Consider the following 26,274-nt stretch of genomic DNA (forward strand, 5'->3'; position numbering starts at 1 on the left):
CCATTAAAGAAAAGGGAGGTTTTTGATCTCTCCAGGTCCAGTTTTTTTACAATGGATGGCAAAATACACATTAGCATTTGATTAAACCATCTTGTCCTTTAAAGTTAGTTTGTATATATATCACTGCGTCAGCTTATTAACACTTGGACAAAGTACATAGTAAGTTTGTAATTAAACATCCTTTCCCCTCCTATAGAAGTCAAACACAATCATACATTCTTCCTTCCTTGTATTTGTTTATGCTAAAGCCTTGTCATTGCCCCAAATTATGTTAGTTTTGGTGCATACTTCAAGTGAATTATTTTATTGTCATAGTTCAAATAGAAAAACAAACATTTTTGCACATACTTAAATGTTCTTTTATTCAGCTATTAGTTCCAGGTAACACATCATGCAAATGAAAGTCAGTTCTTTACCATTGATATAACTCAGTTAAGAAATATTGAAACATAAGTACAAACATGACAGAGATTAAAAATTAAATGGGCTGGACATAAACAGCAAGTCCACCGTGGTGTTACATGGCTGGCAGACTTCACAATGGCCAGGCTGAAGATTTTAAAAAATGGCAACATGTCATAAGCAGATATTATATTAACTGGCCTTTATCTTGAGAAAACATTCCATTTGAGTCAAACATCTCCCACTCCTGTAATGAAATGTGTTGGAGTTTTAATATTTTTTATGATTCTGAGGTCACATCAGTTCAGTTCTCTTATCCTTTTTTAATGTAAGCAATATTTCCTACCTCCACTAATATCAAGTCAAGATATATGGCTGAAATACCCATTCTATTTACTGTAATAATATAGTATTGTAATTCTCAGATGACCTCCATGTGTTTTGAATTCAGTAGTTCATAGTGTAACCTTTACTAGTAAAGGGAACAACATATTTGTCCTCTCTTGGCAGATTTTGGTTTGATTTTTCAGCTCAAATTATCTCTGTCATTTTAATTCTAGTTTTCATATCAATAAATGGGCTCACTCTCTTATATTTCTCTGATCTTACAAAATATACACAATCCAGACCATTTTTCTCTTCTGATCAATGTTACTTGAATTTTGTTCTTTTCAGACTGAACACATATGACTAAAGGGCTTCCCCCACCCCTTAGTTTTAGTAACTCCCAAGTAATTTATTTTTCAAGCCTAGTTTCCCCTTTTGTAAGTTTCTATACAAGGTTTTTTTCACTGTTTCTTTAAACCCTTACTACTTGCCTTCTCTTTTGTGTAATCTAGCATTAATGTCAATTCCTTTTATTGTAAGGTAAATAATTCAGTAGGTTTTTCCAAGGCACACTTAGAAAGTTTCTACCACTTTAGAAGTTCTTACCATTTCTACTGGTTTCTACTACTATAACTACAGGAAATGAACAACAACTTTCAAACTGGTAGAAAGGTTTGAAGGTGACGACTGTGTAAGGTTCTGTAGTTTGGAGCTGGTTTTCAGCCTCAGACTATAATTTGAGTCCAATCAGATGTCCTAAGAGAGAGATTCTGTCTCAATTTACATCTTATTACACAATATGAGGAGTTGTCACTGAAACTTGGACATTACACATTAGTGTCTATTATTAGAGTATTAGAAATGAGTGGGAAGAAAAACGGCTTTCTTAATTCAGAGACTGATGCCTTCAGGTGAGGATATAGGTCTTTGGTAGGTTAATGCACAGGAAGTTTGTTCAATCATCAGTTTTTGATAAGAAAACAAAAGAAAGACAATGGGCTGGATTCTAATCTCAGTTATGTTGGTGTAAGTATAGAATAGCTGTAATGATTTTTTTGGAGATATCCGCTGGTATAACTAGAATCAGGTTTTGTTGCTTCTTCATAAGCACAAATATTAAATGGATAGATGGATATTAATACTTTTTAATAGCAAATAAATATTACCAATTTCAAAATCACGGATTTATGTAAGAATCAGAAGTTTGAAACATGAACATTGTGGTTCAGGAAAGTTTTATCTAATAGTGGTGTCAAAGACAGGGCCGGCTCCAGAGTTTTGGCCGCCCCAAGCAGCCAAAACAAACAAACAAACAAAAAAGCCGGGATCGCGATCTAAAAAAAGCCGCGATCGCGATCTGCTGCGGCAATTCGGCAGGAGGTCCTTCACTCCCAGGCGGAGTGAGGGACCGTCCGCCGAATTGCCGCCGAATACCTGGACCTGCCGCCCCTCTCCGGAGCGGCCGCCCCAAGCATCTGCTTGAGAAGCTGGTGCCTGGAGCCGGCCCTGGTCAAAGAATACAGTAGTTTTTGTTATTATCCATAGTTTTTCTCAGTCCTTAATATTAGGAGAATGGTATTGAAATGATCATCTGTTACTACTGATCATACAAAGTCCATCTATTTCTTTCAAGAGATCATGTAATAAATTTTTCAAGCAATGTACCGGAGCTGTGTAGGTAATTCCATTAACACTGCTTTGAAACCTTAGCTCTACCTATTATATAATGTTGAAATGCCATTGAAACATCTTCTCCTCCTCCCAAATCCAAGTGCATACAAAAATAATTGTATGCAACGGGCCAACGTTACAGATGCTGTACTGGTCTGTGAAGTGTTAAAATGTTAGATACAAACAATGGGTTCTAAAGACTCTTACAGTTGAGATGTCAAGCTGCTAGTAACAATTATAGATAATAGCTCAGGACTAATGCTAGAATTTAAGGGATGGCAGGAATGGTTAAAAATAGACTAAGTGGATCAGTATCCTTGCAGTGCACACAGCCTCCAGTTTGAACGGTAAACTGTGAGTTCGCTCTTCTTATTAAAGCAAGTGTTGTGGAAAGGCTGGCTGGTTTGAATTTTTCCAGAGGCTAGAGAGATTTCAGAGGGAATAGTTAAATTTAACAGAAGAACCAGTAGAGGGATTAATTTTACCAAAGGGCTGGCACCAGACTTGATCACTTTTATTGCCAAAACTGATTAATTCTTCAAATTTAACCAGTTACATTTCATTTAGATATATGCACTTGGACTTGGTTGTGGTGTTGCATGTTTAAGGTTACAGATAGTCTATAGGATGACTTTCTTGAGGTAATTCAAATGGAATTGCTGACACTTCATGGCAAGCAGCATGTCTTCATATATGTTTGTACTGCACTTAGCACAATACAGCCCCAATCCTGAATGCAATATAATATTATAAGGTTGGTGTAGCTTTTACATTTGTATATTAACAAAAGAGATGATTTTCCAGATTTGATCTATTTGATGAAGTGTCTAGTACTTGAGAATTTTCTAATTCATTGTAAACAACAATTACAGATTTCAGTGGTCTTACACTGACTGAAAATCATTGAGATCTTCTAACAGAGAGACTGATATCTTCTTGTGAATCAGCTAAATGTGTGTGACCACAAATCAGCTGTCTAACCATGAATATGAGTAATACACAGTTTTTGAAAGTGTCTCTGGTAGTTCTTCAACACAAATACTGAATCAACGTGGCACCATTTCATTGTTGGATGTGTGGTGAAGAAAAGTAAAAACAAAATGCAAGGAAAAATAATTAAATTAGTTGAGGAAAGATAAATAAATTATTCCATTAGACTGACTGAGTGAAGTAATGTGTCTTTAATTTCTAACCTTCTTGCTTAATTGTTGGTCAATGGTTTACTTTTCCTCAGTTTTCCTTTGTTCAGAGACCCATGTGTCCACTTCTTAATTTAATTTGATATTAGGGGTGAACTCCTGGCCACAATGAAGTCAATGCCAAAACTCCCATTTTCTTCGATGGGGCCAGGATTTCACCTAAGATCTCCTCATGCTCATACAGTCGTTCCAGTGCTACTCTTTGCTGACATGTCACAGAACTTCAAAATATGCTGATATAATGTCCCAGAAGATGTGTTATTGTTATTTTTATCAGTCCTAACAGAACCATGAAACAGCTAAAAAGGAGACTGAGACTGACCTAAAGAATCTCCCCAAGTATAAGCTGAGGTAAAACTTTGGGTCACTTACTGTGGTGTAGCTGCCCAAAAAATATGAACATTTCAATAAAGATTAAAGTCACTTACAAAGTTGAGTTTTGTGGCCAGAATTTGATCTCACTTAAACAGGGTTGCCAACTTTCTAATCGCAAAAACTAAGTACCTTTGCCCTGCCCCTTACCCCACCCCTTCACCAAGATCCCACCCCTTCTCCGAGGCCCCGCCCCAACTCACTCCATCCCCCCCTCCTTCCACTACTCGCTCATTTTCACCAGATTGGGGCAGGTGTTTGGGGTGTGAGCTCTGGGGTAGGGCTAGAAATGAGGGTTTCAGGGTGCGGGAGGGGGCTCCAGGCTAGGACAGGGAATTGGGGTGCAGAGGAGGGGGCTGAGGGCTTCAGCTAGGGGTACGGGCTCTGGGATGGTGCCAGGGATGAGGGGTTTGGGGCTGGGACAGGGGGTTGGGGTGTGTATGGGGGTGAGGGCTCTGGCTGGGGGTGCGGGCTCTTGTGTGGGGCTGGGGATGAGGGATTTGGAGTGCAGGAAGGGGCTCTGGGCTGGGGGGTTGGGCCAAGGGGTTTGGAGTGTGGGAGAGGGCTCTGGGCTGGGGTAGGGGTTGGGCTGTGGGGAGGAGTGAGGGCTCTGGCTGGGGGGGGGGGCTCTGGGGTGGGTCTAGGGTTTGGGGTGCAGGAAGGGGCTCAGGCTGGAGCAGTTCACGGAACCAGCCAGTATGTTCCTGTGGCCCCTGGGCACAGGGGCAGACAGGGGGCTTCGCACGTGCTCTCGCTCTCAGGCACCACCCCTGCAGCTCCCATTGGCTGCAGTTCCCAACCAATGGGAGCTGCGGAGCCTGCACTCGAGGCGGAGGCATGCATGGAACCTCCCTGGCTGCCCCTGCACCTAGGAGCCAGAGAAACATGCCACTGCTTCCAGAAGCCGCACGGAGCTAGGGCAGGCAGGGAGCCTGCGTTAGCCCTTCTGCGCCACCAACTGGACTTCTAATGGCCTGGTCAGCAGTGCTAACCAGAACTGCCAGGGTCCCTTTTCAACGTGGTAATCCGATCAAAAACCAGATACTTGGCAACCCTACTTACACTGGTGTAACAATACTGATTTCTATATAGCTGCTTCAGATTTGGCTTCAGTCCTGCTAAGCACATAAACACTTGCTTATATGATCTGCTGAAAAGGGATGTGTGATGGGTTGGACCCCTTGGGAAGCCACCTGATGTGCTGAGATACCACTGAGTCTACCTGTTCTGCCATCATAATCCCCCTTTTACCTGTCTTGCTGAGCTAGGCTATTAAAGCCTTCTCTAACACTCAGGGTACGTCTTCACTTACCGGAGGGTCCGGCGGCAGGCAATCGATGTTCTGGGATCGATTTATCGGGTCTGGTTAAGACGCGATAAATCGATCCCGGATCGATCCCGGAAGTGCTCGCCGTCGACGCCGGTACTCCAGCTCGCTGAGAGGAGTACCCGGCATCGACGGGGGAGCCTTCCTGCCGCTTCTGGACCCGCGGTAAGTTCGGACTAAGGTACTTCGAATTCAGCTACGTTATTAACGTAGCTGAATTTGCGTACCTTAGTCCGAAGTGGGGGGTTAGTGGGGACCAGGCCACATACAGGCAGTGCCACACCCAGCTGCAGATTAGCTCTGGGAAGACTCAGTTTAATGGACTTGCTCCAGCACTCAGATGTCCACCTCCTTTTGAGTGCAGACCCAAAGATATATTACAAAATTTGTCCCCTCCCTCAATGTGGAGAGAGGTGTGCACACTTCTTGTCCCCACCCCCAGTTAGAAATTACAGAAACTGGGTTTAATAATAAACAAAACAAATTTTATTAACTATAAAAGGCAGCTTTTAAGTGGTAAAAGGAACAAAGCAGATTACTAAGCAAATGAAATCAAACACGCAAACTAAGCTAGTTTCACTAAAGAAATTTGTTACAAATAGTATTTCTCACCCTAGATATTGTTGCAGGCAAGTTGCAAAGTTTCTGTGGTTCAGAGTTCCAGTTATATTCCTTTTCAGACTGGACCCCTGTCTTAGACTGGACTCCCCCCTTGCCTTCCCTTCAGGTGGCTTTTGCAGACTTTCTTCTTGGGCAGACAGCCATGAAAAGGAGTCCTGTTTGCCTTCCTCCCCACCCTTAAATAGGATTTACATGAGGTGGGAATCCTTTGTTTCCCAAACTTGAACCCCCTTCCCTTACAGTGGAAAGTTACAAGAAGTCCCAGATAATGTTTTAGTATCAGATGACAAGACGACCTGACTCTGTAGGATCACAATGACCATGAGTCAGTGGCAGTATAGAATGTCCACAGGAAGGCCAAGCTTTTCACAGTCTATTGTCCTCGTTGATGGGCCATCTGCTCTGTCTGGCTTTTCCATTGTTGTACCTGAAGTGTTAGTTGTGGATGTCACCCAAAGTAACATAGTTGAAATACAGATACATAGTCAATATTCCTAACTTCAGATACAGAAATGATACAGGTATACAAATTGGATAATCACATTCAGTAAATCATAACCTTTCCAATGATATCTCACATGAGCCACCTTTCATAATGTATACCTCACTTATGTCATATTCATATCATAAGCATATTTTCATAAAGTATATGGAATGACACATCACAGGATGGACTAAAGCACATGCTTAAAGTTAAATATGTGAGTAAGTGCTTTGCTGAACCGGGGCCTTACACTGATGTAAGTGGCATTTGAATCATGCTCTCTGTGTTCACCCATGTGCATAAGGCAAGTGTAATGCCTAAGCATCACTTAACTCACATAAATCCTATTTTGAAGTCTTAAATGGGCATAGGATTTAAGTGATACCTAGGCCTTGTGCTGGTCGCCTGAACATGGGTGAATTTCACCCTAAGTGCATTCATCCAATATTCCCAGTGTCATGAAGATTTACATCTGAAATTATCATTGTTTAGCTTACTAAACTAGGTTCTTCCCTTACATTCAGTGTGTGCTGGGACTCAGCATCAGCACATCCCAGCATCGAACTCTTTAAGCAGAAGTTTTTTTGGCCTTGAAACTTGTCCCGTCCCCCCCCCCACATTGGTCTGCTAGAGCTTGACTTTGTTAACACTCTAGGCATGAGACATAGCTCATCTTTCTTGGACTCAATTGTGGAGGGGGTGGGCTGCAGAGCAGAAAAGCTGTATTATTATAACTGCTTTGAGTGGATGGGGGGGGTCTTATTTAACTACAAAGCCTGTTGGGGCATATTTGTATAGTTATTGCACTGGAGCGAGCAGTCTATTACCATATTTATTGCATAAAAAAAATTGCCTATAGGTGTCCACAGTGTGGGATGGGTGCCTGTTTAATTAATATGTGTACAGTCATTCTCTTTTTATATTCCTTCCTTGCTCTTTTTCAATAAAGTATATTTCTATATTTAAAGCACCTTTAGTAGAACACTTCATCCTTACAATATGTCCTGCTATTACCCATTGGAAAGAAGAAAACTATTAGAAAACACAGATGGGCATAATACAGTCAGCCATAAATTGGTACCTTGCAAATTCGTTTCCCATTGGAGGGAAAATCATTTAAACAAAGTCTGGGTATTTTTTTTTAATGTAATCTCTTTTATTTACATTATATACCTTAGTCCTTACAAAGAAGTGGTAAAACTGCATGCAAGTGTAATGCCAACAGACCCTGGTCGTCGGCAGGCAGGATCGACACTAGGACTTCTGGAGCTTAGTGCAGGAGCCTCTAGTACATGAGCGAGAAGCCAACTAGCTATAGAGAAGACTCATTTTATCTCTCTAAGTGGTCTCGGTGCCACTAGATGAGACAGAACACCACACCCAGGAGGTGTGTGGGCAGTGGTGAAAGTAATATTAAACACTTACTGGTACGGGGGCCCAGCTCTGGGCCTTGGGCAGAAGGGCGGGGCCTCAGGCAGAAGAGGCGGGGCTAGGGGTCAGCCTCCCCCAGCCAGCCCATCTGCACTGCCTGGCCCGCTCCATCCGGGGCTCCGGCGGCAATTTATATTACCGACCCTAGGGCAGCTGCCCCTTTTGCCCCCCTCTCCCCCATCAGTAACCCTGCCAGTAGGGTCCCTATCAGCAGGGCCGCCGACCGGGGAGGGGGAGGGGTAAAAGGGGCAGTGACGTTAAAGTACTGCTGCAGCAGTGCTTTAAGGAGGGTTCTTTGCCATGGCAGCACTTAACGTCAGCTGTGTACAGGCTAGTACCAGCTTCTTACTAGTATGCTGTACTGGTCCACTCTCACCCCTGTTTGTGGGTTACATACTTCCCCTAGCTGAGGAAGCATGTCCTGAGCTTCAGAGACTTCCCAGTTGAAATCCCAGAATAGCTGCCACTTGTAATGCTGACAGACCCCAGCTGTTGGGCAGGACTGAACCTGCATGAGCTGTTCCTGCATGAGCGAGAAGCCAACTGGCTGCTAGCTAAAGCTGTGGAGCAGACTAATTTTATCTCTCTCTCTCTAAGTGGTCTCGGTGCCACTAGATAGGACAGAACACTACTCCCAGAAGGTGTGTGGGTTACACAAACAATTATCTTCTTTAAGGAATCTTTGCCAAAACACACTGCAATGCCCAGTAAGTAACTCTGCCCCTAGAATTGGCTGTATTTGTAAAGATTAAGACAGAGCACAAATTCTCTTGCTGCTTGCAGCAGTCTCCCTTAAAAGAACCTTCATCACAAAACTAACAAGAATACATTTCTTCAAAGACTGAACAGTGTTCACAGGGTAATAAAAAGAACATGTACAAGTATGCCTGACCATGCCACCTGGTGACTCCTGCCATAAGAAATTACCCAAAGCCCAGTAAATAACATAAAATATTTATAAAAATATTAGAAAACTGTAATTTCTGCAGTGTTTAAACAAGACAATTTTCCTCTGTATTGCAGAAAGTGTAATTCCTGTATAGTCAATTCTTCTGAACTGGTGTGACCAGCAAACCACTGATTTTAAATTTAGTAGACATGCCTAGTGATGAATGAGTTTGGGATTAAGGTATATCATATAGATTATTCAAATCACTAACATTCAAATTTCTTTTTGACTTGGGCCGCGATTCTACAATTTAATCCATCCCGGCAGCAGGGCTGGCTCCAGCGTTTTTGCTGCCCCAAGCGGCGGGGGGAAAAAAAAAAAAAGCCGCGATCAGCGGCACTTCAGCGGCAGCTCTACCGCTACCGAATTGCCGAGAGGGACTGAGGGACCCGCCACCGAATTGCCGCCGAAGAGCCAGACGTGCTGCCCATCTCCATTGGCCACCCCAAGCACCTGCTTGCTGCGCTGGAGCCGGCCCTGGTCGGCAGACACCTGTACAAATCAATGGGATTTGGGCTCCTAAATTATCTAGGTACTTATGAAAACCGTACCCTTACCACATACTTCACTTAGACACTGATCCTTATCCCTACTCTGCCACTGACTTATTGTGAGACTTGGGCAAGTTGTTTAACCTCTCTGTACATTAGTTTCCCCATCTGTAAAAGGGATAATAATGTTTAATGGCTTCACGAGGTATTGTGAAGCATAATGCACACATTTTTGCAAAGCCCTTTGTTATCCTTGGCTCATCCTACAGGTTTTGAATGTACTGGACACATGCCAAGTATTAATGTTATTGTATCTTAATTAAAGGCAGATTTTTCATGTCCCAAGTTCTTTCCACCACAGATGAATGGCTACCTAATCAAGCACAAAGAAGTTGCAAGCCTACTTTGGTTTAAAAAAACCTCCCAAACCTAAAAACATTTACTGGTAGATATACACGAAAGCAAAACTGCAACTCACCATAAAAGCAGAGTCTCTGTAAACATGAGAAAGACAAACCTTTTCAGAATATTTCTTGACAAGCTGTTGATGATTCATTTTGGCAGTGGGCAACTGCAGAATATTAATAAAGTACTGGGAGAAGAACAATCTGAACATGTTGGTGCTGGCTGACCAAAAGCTGCAGGGCATGATATCAAGATTCATTATTTATCTCTAGTTATTGGTCTTAGTCTGACCTCGTTTCTTTCTTTCTTTCTTTCTTTCTTTCTTTCTTTCTTTCTTTCTTTCTTTCTTTCTTTCTTTCTTTCTTTCTTTCTTTCTTTCTTTCTTTCTTTCTTTCTTTCTTTCTTTCTTTCTTTCTTTCTTTCTTTCAGTGGCATTCACTGGCACTAACCTTTGACATTGAACCATCCACAGAGATGGAATGAACATTTACCCAGTTGATTTTCTAAGTGGCCAGAAATTAGATTCCAGTAAGCAAAGTAAAATCCAGATAACTGTGCTTAGCACAATCGGGTCCTGGCCTATGGGGGCAAAGAACAGGCAGAGCCAGCCCAGCACCTGGTAGAAAAGCCTAGGCAATGGGTGAATTTCCTGGGGGGTTATGTTTTTGTAGGGTTCAAAAACTATATTTTTCTCAGTGATGTGATGGCGCTGATTTTTAAACAGGTATGTATTTATATATATAAAATGGAGGACTTACTCAGTTTATCACTTTAAACTATGTTACATTATTGACTTACAAGTTGATGTTGTATAGACTGCATTGGTATAATTTTTAATGGGGATAAAATGTTGATACATGAATCTGAAATATCTTCAGTTCAAACTGATGAAATATAGGAAAATAGATTAATGTCTGAATTTTTTAAATGTGTATTTGTAGGATCTGTCCAAAAACTTTGTCAGCAGAGCAAGGAAATTGTGATCAGTGGCAGGTAGGAATCCCTGCAATTACCCTGTCGTACCCTCAGCTGGTCTACCTATAGGAGTGAAGTAGTGTATTTCATGCTAAATTGAGTTTGTTTTCTGAATGCTTAGAAGTGGGATTAATAAATCAGCATGTCTTTTGGATGGCCAAGGGAAATGTTTTTTTTTAGTTTTAGCATTTCAGACCCTGATTCAGCAAGGCACTTAATCATGGACTTAAGTGCTTTGCTGAAGTTAAACATCAGCTAGCAATCTATGCAGTCAGAAAAAGCTCTATGTCCCCATTGTCCAGATTCTTTATTTCTTTCAAATAAAGGACCCGATTCTCCTCTCACCCCAGTATTACTCAATGGAGTCACTTGAAAGTAAAACAGGATAAGCGAGATCAGAATAAGGTCCAAGGTCTTGTACTATATATATATGTGCTGTATGTATGCAACAGATACCTATTCCTGACAAAACTAGGCATGTCTGATGTGATGCAAAAGCCAAATTATTTGGGCGTTTCCAACTTTGCATAGGAGCCAAATGTATTTTTGTTTGATTTAACCCATAGAGGTCTGTTATTACAATCATCTTGGAGAGCAGTGACTTTATGTATGGGCTAGGCTGGTAATAGATAATCTTAAAGACAACCCTATGCTTGTTTTCTAACATATATTGTATGCCTTGCAAGATGCACTTTACTATGAGTGTGCTCAAAGCACACTCCAGAGAGATTAATTTAAGCTAACACAGTTCATTTTTTACATTTTGCTAAAGGTAGTCATATCACTGCCACCACTGATACAATTTGCTATGAGAAATCTGAGCATTCTTTAAGTGGCATGGAAAAAAATCACATGGAGATCCACTGGCAAAAGTGTGCATAATGGAAATCTACACATAATTCTGGGTCTGTAACTTTGGTTGATGGCATAGAGGTGATCACTTGAGCTTAAAACAGAGATGAAATGCCCAAAAAGGAACAGAAGTGGAGAGTGGAAGCTTTATTGCATGCTCTCTACATGTTCTGGAAAAGCATAGAAGTAAACACTGAATGACTGGTGCTCCATGTTTTTCGGGTCGGGAGATACCATGCTGGGAGGATAGCAGGACTAGGAAGCAGACATTTCATCCAACATGTTCTCCACTGACACCAGTTGATTTCTAAGCAGGATGTGGATGGTCTTGGTGTTCAGATACTAGATGAGCAAAGTATAAACCTTAATTAGATAGGGTTTAATGGAGGTTGATTTGATTTGCCCATTAATTCTTGGGCTCCATAGTGTTTGCTGGTTGCACTTGTTATCCCTCCCATAAGAGGAATATGAAGTGCTATATCTGTAAGATTTGACTCCTGAAGCTTTCTACAATAGAAAATTATTAGCTGTTAAAAGTTTATGAGACATTTTATTCTCTTGGTAAAAAACTCTGCTCTCATATCCTCACGGCAGTTATTGACTTTAAAAATCTGCCACGTATACATGTTCAGAACTCCTTCTGACATCAGTAGGAATTCTGTGTATGTAAGAAAAGCGAAGTATTAAAGTCAAGTTCTGTAATGTGCAGCTGAAAGAAGAACTGTATTCTTATAAGTTACTGCTTACATCAAAGTATGCCAACAAAGCTGGTTAAAAAATTCAAAAATAAATACATCACAGAATCATAACTTTTTTAAACTCTTATGATGGATACATAGAGAATTTAAATCTGATTTGAAACTTTAAAAAAAACCATTTTCATATAGTAAAAGTGAAAGATTTCAAAAGCATTTTTTGGGCAATTTGTTACTTTGTATAATTTCCCAAAGACTTGTAAACTTTGAGCAGATGTTATTGAAATGGCATTTAGTACCAGTGGATTGCACCTTTTATCCATCATTTACTATAAGGGTGAAATCAAGCTTTACTTTATATTTTGACACCTGTGTTTGAATTAAAAGGACAAATCTTTAAGACAATGGAGCTATGTCAGTTCCCACCAGCTGAGAATCTGGCCCAAAATGTCACTTTTTTATAAGTGATTAATTGCTAAATATAACTTCAGTGATTGGGATCAATGATCTGTAACAGTTACAAGGTACTTAATGCAATTCTCTGAATAACTATTGCCAATTAATTCCCCCTCTCCCTCTAGGGTAGACATGGTTTTAAAGGCAAATATTCATGCTATATCATACCACGCCTTCTGGTGTAATTTAGGAGATTGTTTTCTATTGTGATTATGATTTATAATCCATTATTATTATCAATAATATGTATTTGTTAAATTCAGTGTGCTAAAGCAAAAAGGATGCTATTTGAAACACTGTTTCTACTTTTCATTTACAGCCTAGCTTGAAAACAGACAAAGTCTGACAATGCCGCCAGCAACAACAGCACCACAATACGCACCCCCAGATGGAGGATGGGGCTGGGTTGTGGTCTTTGGGGCTTTTATCTCCATTGGATTTTCCTATGCATTCCCAAAAGCCATCACAGTGTTCTTCAAGGAAATTCAGGAGATCTTCCACACATCATATAGTGAAATAGCTTGGATATCATCGATTATGTTGGCTGTTATGTATGCAGGAGGTAAGGCATTTGAGAAACTAACAAATGGTATAGCTCTTTAGGGTTTTGTGTAGTCTTAAATAATGTAAAGTTAATTCCTGTTGCCTGCTTGCACACTCGCTCACCATACCCTGACTTATCATGGCATAGCTGTAGCCACTCCATAGTTAAGTTTGCATCTATGTTTCCATCATGAACCCTATTATTTCATCAGCCCCTGATCCTTTCTTAAATCTAAAAATATACTGATGACCCACATCAGTCCGGGTTAGATCTGGAACCAAGGTAAAGTTGTTCTGCTATATTTGTCTGTAATCGGACAAAAGGTTCTTCAAAAAGACTTCCAACTTTGTCACTTTGTAGCCAAAAAACCCTCCAAAAATCAATCATTCAATCACACTAAAAACCATACATATAAAGGAGGGCAATAAAATTTAGTCTACCTGATACATTGGTTCATCTGGTTCAAATGTAGGGCTTTGCAAGGTGCTGAGCACACAATGGGGTGCTGAGTGCTCTCATCTGCCAGTGATTCTCAGGGCCTCAAAGAGTTCCCAGTACCAAATATTAGTTGATTGAACTTAAATTTAGAAAATTCTGATAATATTAATATCACGTTTATGAGACTAGCTGCCCCTCTGTCCCCCTGTGGTCTCTCTGAGGGCACTTTCCCTGAAGTGTTAGAACTCTTGCCCTTACCCGTTTCGCATGGAATCTCATGATTATTCCACTCTTAAACTAAGATCCAGAGTACTCCCCATGTATACCAGCTGCTTATCATCCTGCAAGTCCTACTGGGTTTCAGGCACCAGCATTTCCTCCCTTAGAGAATGGAATGCCCAATGAATAAGTATTCCAAGACACCATGTTCTTGCAAACAAAACAAATAACCATATTTAAGGTTAGAAAAGATAATTACGCGTTAGGAAAAAAGGACTAAAAATAAAACTTGTACACATGTCTATCTTACCTAAAGTACTACCATCCCATAATGGCAACCAAGGCAAGCTTTGCTTCTTCAGGCACCCCTGCTGGTTACTTTGTCTGAGTATCTCTCTCCACACCCTGGAGAGTGTGTTTTAAAACCCTGCCTGGTTTCTTCACTCTTTTGGAGGCTTCTTTAAGTGTTAGTGGGCTTGCCCCCCCACCCAAATCAAACTAGTGCTGTCGACTGTCCAGGGGACTAGCTCAGGGTTATCAGGGCCAGTAATTCTGGCATTGTCATTTAATGGCAGTTGAAGTTGATAGGTGACTATCATAAGACATCTCCTCCTTCGTGTCTAGAATATTCCAGATGGTTCTCATGGGGAAACACTTAGTCAAAATATATTTGTCCTGAAAACAGGCCAGTGGCAGATTAAGATATAGTATTCATAATTATTAAAGAGCACCCACATATTTCTCAGAAGTGACACCTGAATAGTAATACAATATGGTAATATCAGGCCCTATACACTTAAAAAGTGATTGCTGGAGACATACACTTTCATTCTTAACAAAGTAAGCTCCTAGTCCTTTTCCTTACATATGTAGATCTCAGAGCCTCTGTCCTGGGATGTTCAGCGGCAGTGCTTGGACAGGAGATGGAGTATAATCCTTTGTACCATGCCTATTCTGGGCAGTGCTGGAGGTTCCTGTATTAGCGCCTGCTCTATGCAGAATCTCGGAGGCGCAAAAGTGTCTTAAAGCCATTTTTGCTTCCCTTTCTTCCCTTTCCTCTTAGCTGTGTCTTCTGTGCAGGGCCTCCTGAGGGCATGGAGTCTGTCTTACTGTTTGTAACATGCCCCTCTAATCACTGCAAAGTTTTGTAAAGACAGATTTGTTCTGCAACCTTAACTAAGTGTTTTGTTGCCTGGGATTAATGTTTAATTTACACAACCATCCATATAATCTCTCAATTTGGCCCTTAGTTATTAGTAGTACAAATGCTAGTAATATAGCATTCAACAATGGGAGAGCTCATTTTAGGAGACCACAAAACAGAAAGAGTTTGTTTATGATACTACCTATTTTTTTATTTAGTATTTCTTTAAATCCAGTGGCCAACAACCTGCTAATTTCCCATTCAATCTAAACTAACCAATGTATACCTCAGTCAATGTAAATAACATCAGTACAAGAAAACTGTGTAAAGTTATTTCGATGTCTTATTACAATACTAACAGTGGGCAACCCTGCCCAACATAAACTTTCTTTGAAGCCACAGCTACTGTATAACTGTTTCCTAAAGAATAAACCATTTAGACAATCACTGGCAGATTATGAAATAGGCAAGCCCTAAGAAAAACATTTGAGAAGGAAATCATTCTATTGTTTTTCCTCTCTGGATAGGACTATGTTTGCATTCTAGCATTTGATGTATTGTAATCTGAAATAAGCAGGAGGTACAAGCTGCATTGTTTACTATGAAGTGCAATAGGTATATCTAAAATGTTACTGGTACACTTTGTTCATCATACTGCTAATTGAGGTAACCTGAAAAAAATCTTAAGATCTGACATACTCATTATGGCTTAGCATTCAACCTACTAATCATCTCAGTGGGGTCATTGAGTAAGTTAGAATCTATTCAGAGGTTCTCTGCTTTAGAGGCTGCAGCCTCTTGCAGTAATTAGATGGCATCTGTGTCTCAGTAACAAGATATTAACTTACCTTTCAATGTTTGGGGAAAAAAATGAAACTAATAAAAGGCATCCAGTAAGGAGCTAAGAGAATGTTAATTATGTTTATCACTTACTTCATACTTAGAATAAATGGCATTACATTGTAGCAGACCATCTGGCAATCCATATGGTCTCCTAGAGTCCTGGTGAATTTCAGCAAATAGGTGAAGCACAGTGTTCACCCCGTTAGGAAAGCACTAAGCCGAGGTGGCAATAGTATAAATTAAATCAATATGAAACCTTCCCCCCCCCTCTCAATCCAATATAATGCACACTTGTATGCTTTTAACAATGAGCACATATATTGTGTTTCTTTTTAGTTAGTTAGTTATTTTCTGTTTGTTCAAGTTGATTAAATTGCTAACCCTGAAAACAATGTCTTCTGTGTGATCAGCATGGTACATGGACAATGGGCAGCCAGTGGCAGTGAGAGCTCTCCATATTGTTCAGCCTGTGCAGTCTGAATCATCCTCTCTGGAGAGGAGCAGTAGTTCAGTCACCATGGCAACTCATTCTTCTGCCTCTCTTGAGCAGAAACTGTCAATTGTGTTAAATTAAAGGTGATGGTTTTGTGATGGACTCCTGATCACAAGGGACTGAGATTGAGCCCACCGAACTTATTTTACTGGAGGCCAAGACACAGGATGCTGTGGAGTTTGTGTGTCAGTGGCTATAATGCAACTTATTTTTATCTATCTACCTACTTTAATATTTATATAACTATAGATACATAGATTAAACTTTGCTCTCTATTTATTTCATAAATTCACTTTTTACTCTGCACAGCATTAACGGCCAAAAAGTGGCTGCAGTAAAACAGAAAGCTTTCTCCAAATGGTTGCCTTCTTAGGGTTCAATCCACTTCCCATTAAAGTCAATGGAAAAATTCTCATTGTCAGCACCAGAAGTTTGATAGGGCCCTTCATAACAACTATGAAGCCAGTTCCATGTGACAGCTCAGTGCACCCCAGACATGCCTGACCCTATGTTTTAATTTTCCTTGGGAAATAATATTTGTTTTTGCTATTAGATTCTGCTTTGCTGCTGTTTTTTTCAGTGATAAGTTCCATGGTGGCCCAATAATGATTATTTGGGGTTCAGCACAGCAGAATGAAACATTTCTCTCAAAGAAAAGTGTTTTGGTATTTTATGGTTGTAATAGAAAAATAAATAAATAAAAGTATAGCCATTTCTATGTACAACTTCAAAGTCCCCTTCCATTATTTGATAACTTTTATCAAGAAAACAGACAATACTATTGAGGGTAACAAAATGGTGTCACATCTTTATTAATGAAAATATTCTTCCACCCCCACCCCCACAGGTACTGGCAGTACTTAAAATTAGAGACCCACAAGGATGATAGAAAGGAATGGCAATAGATCATGGTGTCCTAGTCCAAACCAGAGTGGTGCTAAGTGCCCTTAACTCCCATTGTCTCAACTTCTACTTCAACGGGAGTTGAGGGATCAGCATCTGGCAGGACTGAATTCCCTGAAGAGTTGCCATAGTTCAACGAGAGAAGGATCCATTTCCATTCTAAGTGAAGTAATTTCTAAATAGATCATTTTAAAAGAACTTTGTGATCCTTCTGGATGAAAGATGCTATAGAAACTTAAGTAATAATTGTGACTATTTCACACTAGATAAACTCTGACAGTGAACAAAAAGTACAGTAGTTCACTTTTCTCGTCTCTCTTTTCCCCATGTCTTAAGTGATGCATATTTTAGGTTATTTATTTTTATATAGCAACAAATTTTGAAAGGGTTTGTTCAGATGACAATTCAAAAATAACCTACAGACAAGTGCTCATAGTGTCTTTGTCAAATATTAATTAGGAAAATAACTTTTCATATGGTATGTTCAAAATATTTGCAATTTTACCTCAGTGGGTGTTTCAGTGATATTGCTGTGAAGATGAAATGGCATGCTCTATGGAAATGACAGTTTGCAAAATCCATGTAACACAAACAACAGATGGCTACATTTTTAACTTTTACACTAGCACTAAGCCCCCGTGATTTTTCTGTTGAAGAATTGAGAGGTTTTTCCTGATTTTTACAGAGGTTGGCACACAAATCTGAGTGAATGTGAAGAAGGTGATTGAGAAACTTTCCTGTCCTGACCTATATCCCTTGTTGTGAGGGACAAACCTATATTCCCCACCAGAATATGCAAAGTGTTGAATTTTAATAACCTAATTTAAAGTGTCATTGAAAACAGAACGTATCAACTTTCCAAATGCCTCATGGGCATGAGGGAATAGTTCACATTTAGTTTAAAATATATGTACAACATCTATGTCAAGTTAATTTGAGACTGCAGATAAAGGAAAGGGAGTCATAATGAGATGGCACAAGAACAGAGAATTGTGAATCTCATTAACAAACTGAGACAAATACAAGAAAAGACGTTTCAAGAGTAACAAAAATAAACTTACAGTAGCTTAATTTTAAAAAAGACTTACGTGTTAAAGAAGCCTGAGAAATCCTTCATAGGCTAGTATAACCTCTTCTTCCTATGCCGCTTCCAAGACTTTGCTAATAAGCTTGAGGGTGTATTGTGTAGGACAGTTTTCTAAGTACTGTCATAGCAATCTTCCTCCTAAATCCTCAAACTTGCCTAATGCACAGAAAACACTTATTTAACTGGACGAAGGAAGAAGGATGCAAAAAAGGCCTTCATTGGTGCCTTTTTTCCATGTTGCTGTTTTCAGACAACTCTAAATATGTGGAGGAGATCAGTCTACTATTTTTCCTTTCTTGTCAGTCTTCACGTTGGCTCAGATTCAATAATAATAATTTCTCCCTCAGGTCACCTGAGCTTCCCCTGGGAAGCTAGCCTCACAGTTAGGAATATGCTGCTATGGAGAGAAATACCATCTGATTTTGTCTTGTGTTATAATGTTTACCATAATTCTAAATAATTGCTTTAGAAACATTCAAATGTCACAAAACTATCCCCCCAACCTCCTCCTCACCCCCAAAATTGTGATAAATGACAATATAGTGTATACCATAACATATGTTTTTAGGTTAAATTCTTTATGTGGCATGAATTATTCAAACTTCTCACATTTACATACATCCATGTAACATGAATTATTTTATTTATCATTCAGCAGAGCAACTGTTTTAATCTCTAACCAGTTTTACTTGCTTTATCAATTTTTTTTTAATTTTTTTAAGCTGGGCACTTATATCAGCCAAGCGCTAATACTACCAGTGTTTCTATCCAAAAATAAAGATTCTTTATTCCTGTCCCAAATTTTTCTGAGTAACCAGTCACTGAAAAAACAATAAATAGAATACACCATAAAGTACAGTCTCTGAGGGACTAAAACCTTTGGTTTGTTTAAGATAGATATCAATGGACCAATTTTGTCCTTTGATACGTGCATTCAACTTGTAAAGCATGCTTACTTTGTGTGTACTAGTAATATTGGATTAGTTCCCAGATAGTTCATCATATCAAGGATCACACGATGCTTATACTTATGATAAGTGTGTCTTGGGACTCAAAAGGTCAAGAAACAATGATGTAGCACATATGGAATCCTGAGATACTTAGGCAGACACCCAAGAAAGTACCATGGGGAAGGAAAAGTCTAACTAGTCCTGCTGTGTATACTATTGTAATCATATTACCACACTAAATGAAATAATAAACTTAATGTTTTACAATGTACCTATTATAAAGCATAACTATTCCATTGTTTTGAAATCAGAAAGAAATATTTGCCTGTTTATTTTTGAAGTGTATATTCCAGTGGAAGAGAGTTGAATGGAGGCTCATTTGTGAGATATTTCCAAGTCAGAGTTAAATAGCTGTTACTGTTCAGAAGAATCCTACTGTAGTTCATAAATATATGTGGTTGATAGTGGAAAGAAGTAGATCATGGACTTATTAGCGAGAGATGCGTACTGATCCTGAGGGAACTCCAAAATACAAACAATGAGACAGTGTTGACCTTCCTTCTGAGGCTAGTGTATCAATTAATTTAATTAACTAGTTTTCAAGCTCTGTGGGGAGATCACATGCAATATCTACTGCAAAAGGTTTCTCTTTTCAATCAAAACCTTCTTGTGTCATTTGTTTAGTACTCTGTCAATTTTAAATTCACCTTTGGCAAACGATCAATTATAACTGCTTATTTAAATGCAAACTGTGCATTTTTTTTCCCTCTCAGAATTTCAGGAGTAACAGGGAACATGACCAGTCTGTTGTTCTTCTTCCCCCCTCCCCACAGGTTTTGGCAAGCTATTTTTTTTCCAAAGTCAAAAATCAGTGAAGCAGTTGCACTACAGCTTTTCATTAAGTTTGTTCAGAGGAGGAAATATTTTTTCTAGCTATACTAGCTTTGACAACAGATCAAAGAATTTGATTAAACTAGACGACTTTGTTGCGAAAAAAGATGTTGATTTCTTCACTTAATTCTAACACCCCTTGCAACAGTTTCCCTCTTGATAATTTCTGGAAGCAATGTGTATAAAACTTTGAAGTGATTATACTCAAATGCATTAATTTTACAAAATATACAATTTAATTGTTCTCTTTAAGTTCCTGCCATTATGATGATTTATATTACACTACCAATAGAGACCCCAATTGATATCAGGGCCTCATTGTGCTAGGTGCTGTACACTAAAAGACAGTCCCATCCCCAAAGACCTTACAATCTAAGTACGGCAAGACAGACAGAGGGGTAGAGAGGAAGTATTGTTATATCCATTTTACAGATAGGGAACTGAGGCACAGAGAGATTAAATGGAGTGCCCAAGGTGCCACAGGCAATCTGTGGCAGAACAATGGTTTAACCCAAATCTCCTGAGTCACAAAGTTTTGTCAGCATAGCTACATTAGTCAGGGGTATGATGAGATGTGATTTGTGACTGACATAGATATGCTGGAAAAAGCCCTTTGGGTAGAGGCTGTTATACTGGTAAAACTGTACTTTTGCCAGTATAGCTTATTTTGGTTGGGGAGCTGGAATAAGCTATACCAGCACAAGTGTAGTTTTGGTAGTATAAGCTGTATCCACTCTAAGAGCACTTTGCTGGTACAGCTATGCTGGCAAAGCTTTCCAAGTGTAGACCTGACCCTGGTCTAGTATTTTATCCATAAGACCAATTTTCTCACTGTGAAGTTCTGCATACATTGTTAGCAGGCAGAGCTTCTGGTGCACTAAACAATAAGCCCATATGGTATTTGATCTACATTTTGTATCCTGCGTATCATTTCACAGTGATTCTCTGTCAATGCCACAGCTTTATCAATTGTGAGACCAGTTGTGGTGCCATTACAATTTGCTAGAGCTCATAAAGTTATCCACTTATATACATTTTTTCGCTGAAGATGTTCACTAGCAGTTGTTCTTTACAAATATAATTTCCCTTAACATAACTTGCCTAAATCACATCACCCACTAAATAATATCTCAACTGGACATAAATGCTGATTAATCCAAATGAACTGCCAAGTTTACACTCTTTTGTAGTTGATTGATCAACTGAAGGTTGAAATCTGTGGATCTGTCACCAGTTTTTCTGCTTACTGTGTGCTTTAAAAGTTGAATATATTTCAGTTTCTTTGCAGCAGCATCCCCGGGCATTTCCTTATAAAAGTCAGTATCAGCTGGCCATATTAACTCTTCTCTGATGGTAGGAGGCATCTTATATTTTGCAGTTCTGTGTGATGCCTTCTTTGACTTTCCAGAAACAGAGATGGATTGAGTGAACATTTTCTTCCTTTATAAGAATAAGCTTTTAACCTCTGTGGAAATACTAATTTGACTTGGATTTTATCTCCACCCTGAATGTTTCTTAATGCTAGAATGTGTTTGGCCCTTAAGCATGTGAACAATAGAGGAAGGCATAATGAATTTCCTTACTTTTCACAGTCTGCATAGGAACCAGACACCATAGTCTCTGTGACCAGAAGAGCACAGGGATTGCTCCCTGTTTTCCCAGGGGCACACATTACCCTAAATGGTTAGGGAGAAAGTGGCACAGCCCTTTTGCAATGGCCTGCTGGGCGGGATTGGCACAAGTGAGAGAACGAGCTTGAAGGGGTGTAGCTGTGGGTGTGCCCTCCCCAGGTGTAGGGAAAATCAAGGCAGAATTGTGTCTCCTAGAGGTAGAATCCCTCCCTGAACTTCTCCCAGGGTGGTTTTGCTCTGAACTACTCCTTCAGTTGGTCTGTGCCTAAATGGCACAATTAATCCCTGCAGCCACATTTTTCAAATGTGAATGCCTAATGTTAAGCACCTAAATTGATGTTTATACATCTAATTAAAATGGTTCTGATTTTCACAGCTGCTATGATTTAATTCCCTAATTGCTGCACAGAGATGCTATTTGTGGAGATATTAGAGAATCCCTTTGCAGAAACCCAGCAGTCTAGAAGGGAATAGAGACACCATAATTTCCAGGGCCGGCTCCAGGCACCAGCCCTCCAAGCATGTGCTTGGGGCGGCAGCTGGAGGGGGGCGCCACCCTCCCCCGGCGCTCCGGCCGGCCGGGGAGAGCGTGGCCGCGGCCGGGCTTGCCACCCTCCTCCCGGCGCTCTGGCGCCCTCCCCTGCTGCGCTCCCCGCCGGGGTCGGGGGGCGGTGGGAGGCTTTTTTGCCTGGGGCGGAAAAAAAGCCAGAGCCGGCCCTGATCATTTCTATGCTGAAGATGTGAGTGAGCTGCATACAGTTTTAAAGGTAAAACAGAGCAAACAGTTTTAGTATGGTGAGACTAAGGTCCTTGTTTGTTTTCTGGACCTCTGCCCAGCAAAGAACAGTAAAAGTAAAGAACTAACAGTGGGATATAAATGCTGTATTGATAGGGAGTCTGTGGCTGTGTGCTATGTTTGATGAATCTGCAGGTGATAGTCAAACTGAAACCTATGCATTCTGGGATATTAATTTAGTTCTTGGTGGATAAAAATCAAATTTTAAAAAATTAGATGTTTTTGTTGAAATTGGATTTTTTTATTTAAATTAAATATGGGTTTAGTTTTTAAAAAATAAAACTTTAAAATTAATTTTGAAATTCACAACCCATGTTAAGGCCTAAACTTCTTATAATATATTAAAATAATTTAAATTAAATAAAAAAAATTAAGTTGTACATGTTTGCCACCAAGTTTTCCCACATTTCCTACCTGTCCTAGAGCTAAAGAAGAGTTCTGTTTAGCTAGAAGGTTTGTCTCTTTCACCAACGGAAGTGGATCCAGTAAAATATATTACCTCACTGACCCTGTCTCTCTAATATCCTGGGACCAACACAGCTACAACACACTGCTACAGCTGCAACAACCAAGTTTTAAAGTCAAACCACTGAACTGGTGGAAGTCACCAGCTGTGCCTGGAACCAGAGCATGTTAAAGTGCTAAACCAGCTTTAGACAGCAATAGCCTCTTCTGAGTTATAAAGAGAATATTTTCTTCATTTCATCTTAACAATGTAGTTGAGTTCAATGTCTAGTTAATTCAATTATAAGAAACCAATTGGGATTTTGGAAAAAAACCGAGAATCTATTAATAAAAACTAGATGTGAGAGGATGAGGTCCTCTAGTTCTGAAATCTTGAAGGACATAGTGACCAGAAACAATCAATTTCCTTCATTAACTACAGATAATACTTCCTTTGTTTAGTAAATGAGTTAATTTTAAAAACACAAGTATGGTTAAACTTTTTGTCTTATATACTCAGAACATTTAAGCTAGTTTTATTTAATTGAAAAGTTAAAAAAATAGCATTGTCCGGCTACACTGAAAGGATGGGAGACAGGTGGATATGGTTTAATCAGGCTGCAACTTTATTATTAGATGTCTGGGACTACCTGGTGGATAAAAGGGTACAGTGCATGTAACTCCATGATCATTTCAATATCAACCTGGGGGTTTCTGCCAGCATCCCCTTCTTCTATTCTGATCCCCAGCCAGCCATTGCTGGGACCTTACCATCCCCCACCCCTCAAATGAGGGTTAAGATGGGATATAAAGGAAGGGAGGGTTGGCTCCCGGCCGTGCCAGTCATAGGTACCCCACCCCCATCCTCTGTCCCCCATTCCGCTCTTTTAACAAACACTTCCTTTAAGTCCTTTACCAAGCTATTTATCTGGTCACTGTATGCCTTCCCTATGGAGTACCTGCATTGGACATCAATCCCATACTTACATAATGAATGCTCACCATAACAAAGCCCTCTTGAACCTGCTGTGATGAAGATGAAACTCCTCCCCGCCCCCCCCTTGGCCAATCTGGTGGTGAGGGAAAAATTCCTTCCTAGCAACCCAAGAAAGGAGCGGTTTGTATAATGCTCACAGCAGGTACTGCCCAACTTGGCATTTTGCCACTTCCAAGGGCAGAGAGGGTGGGTGCTGCTCCATGTGGTCCGGGGAAACGGGGACGTCTCCTGCCGGGCTCACCCTTTATCAACTCCACAGGCCTTCCAGTCCCTGGGAGATGTCAGCGTCGCCACACTGACACGCTATATGTTTGAAGCAGCTTCTGTGTCTCTCTCTTACCCCCACCTGTAAAGCACTATACCCCTTCCCCCAGCAAGCCGGACAATGGCCCGCCCCCACTTAAGGTGCAAGGCAGTCATTTTAATATTTTTAAATTATATTTTAATTTCCATCCAAATAGAGCTTTACACAAATTATAAGTAAAAGATTAATCATCATCTAGTAAATAAGAGATGTATTGTTCACCATTTTCTACATAATAAAGAATGTAAACATTAAGAATCTGAGTAAATGTACGTTAAGCTATATAATTCCACAGATAAACATATGTGGATATACAATATCCTCCTGGTTAACAAAAATAAGCACCTAATTTAGTTTAAAGGCTATATTTAATTGCAAATCAATATGTTTTAATGGTTACCAGGTAAAGAAACAATCTTTCTTTAGAAAATAAAAAGTACAAATGCACAACACAATAAAATTGATCATTTAAATCAAGGTTTCCTGCTTGCTGATTAAAATTGGTGCCTTAATTGCTTTGATGCAGACTATGTCTACGCTTACAGCGGCACAGCTGTACTGATACAACTGTGCCACTGTAAGATCGCCCATGTAGTCTCATTATGCCTGTAGTGGAGTAGCTGCCCCACTCCCTGAGAGTATTGGCTGCGACAGGCCAGTGGACCTGCGCAGATAGGGAGCCAATGGGAGAAGAGCTTATTGAGAGCCAATCAGGGCCCAGGTTGGAGACAGCCAATCAGGGCCAGGCTCAGCCCTATAAGAAGGCTGCTCAGAGAGAGGAGAGTCAGTCTGTCCTAGGCCTTTGACAGGGGAAGGTCTGTGTCCAGAGCAGGGAGACTAGCACTGTGGTGCTGGCCAGGCTCAGGGAGCAGAGAGGAGCTCTAGCCTGAGGCCTGCCAGACTGCAGGCCCTGAAGAGAAGGGCCTAGTGGGTGCAAGGGGCCGTAGGGGAAGCGGCCCAGGGAAGTAAACAGAGGGAGGGGAGAGAAGGAGGACAGTGAGGCTACTACCAGAGGGTCCCTGGGTCCCCTCCTCCCCCCCTTGCAGTACACCCAGCCATTGGCCATAGGGAGCGGCCATTATAGACTACGCCAGATCCCTGACAGGAGGGATTAGACTTTGGGGTGTGTGGTTGACCATGGTTGCTGGACATAGAGACTGCTGATTGACACCCCTCCACCCCCCAGAAGGGGGTGTGGAAGGACTAAGGGGCACTGCTGGAGAGCAGTCGTCCGGAAGAGGATGCCGTGAGTTGGTGAGCTCAGAAGGCAACCGAGGGCAAGACAACGGGCGGGATACCACTGAGAGGAGGTGCTCCACTGGACTGAGCTAATTCCCAGAGTAACCAGTAGGAGGCGCCGTGGTGGTGAGTCCCAACCTTGTTACAATGCGGATGGGAGAACTCTCTCCTGTCTCTGAGTGACAAAAGCTTGGCCAAATAAAGTGCTAGTGTAGACATGACCTTAAATAAAGCCACCATGGTCTAGTTGCTACTGAAAAAAATTGAGAAGTGAAAATAAGGAATCAGACAGTGGAGCTATTGGGACACACATTGATGAATGACACTCATCATCTGTAGAGTTGTGCTGGTGTTTCAGGCATGTAAAATAGCTTCCTGAGACTGAATCCAGACTGTGGGCCTGATCCTGAGCTCACTATGCCTCTGATCCCACCAACATTTAGGCATGTGTTTATCTTTAAGTATATGTGTAGAGTAGAGCCATTAATTTCAAAGTTATGATGGACTACTCAGATGCTTAAAGTTAAGCAAGCCCCTAAGGGTATGTCTAGACTAGAAATTTAAGTTGACCTCTATTAAGTTGACTTACAGCCACTGCAGTAATTACTGTGGTGATTCATGTCCACACGACCCTCCTTGGGTCAGTGGTAAGCGTCTACACCAGGAGTGCTTCCACCAACCTAAAAGGGGCAGT

The 26,274-nt window shown here is 40.6% G+C and overlaps 1 protein-coding gene across 3 annotated transcripts in view; it reads left to right on the forward strand.

Moving 5' to 3' along the window:
• Window positions 1–26,274, forward strand: part of SLC16A7 (solute carrier family 16 member 7) — a 136,202-nt gene that overhangs the window by 64,874 nt on the left and 45,054 nt on the right. For all 3 annotated transcript variants that reach the window (XM_034770236.1, XM_034770244.1, XM_034770254.1), the window contains exon 2: window positions 12,977–13,219. In XM_034770236.1, the coding sequence (XP_034626127.1) occupies window positions 13,006–13,219 (214 nt within the window). In that variant the 5' untranslated portion in view covers window positions 12,977–13,005. The remainder of the gene's footprint in view (window positions 1–12,976; window positions 13,220–26,274) is intronic.

This window comes from Trachemys scripta, chromosome 1 (assembly GCF_013100865.1).
Source record: "Trachemys scripta elegans isolate TJP31775 chromosome 1, CAS_Tse_1.0, whole genome shotgun sequence".
Taxonomy (NCBI): domain Eukaryota; kingdom Metazoa; phylum Chordata; order Testudines; family Emydidae; genus Trachemys; species Trachemys scripta.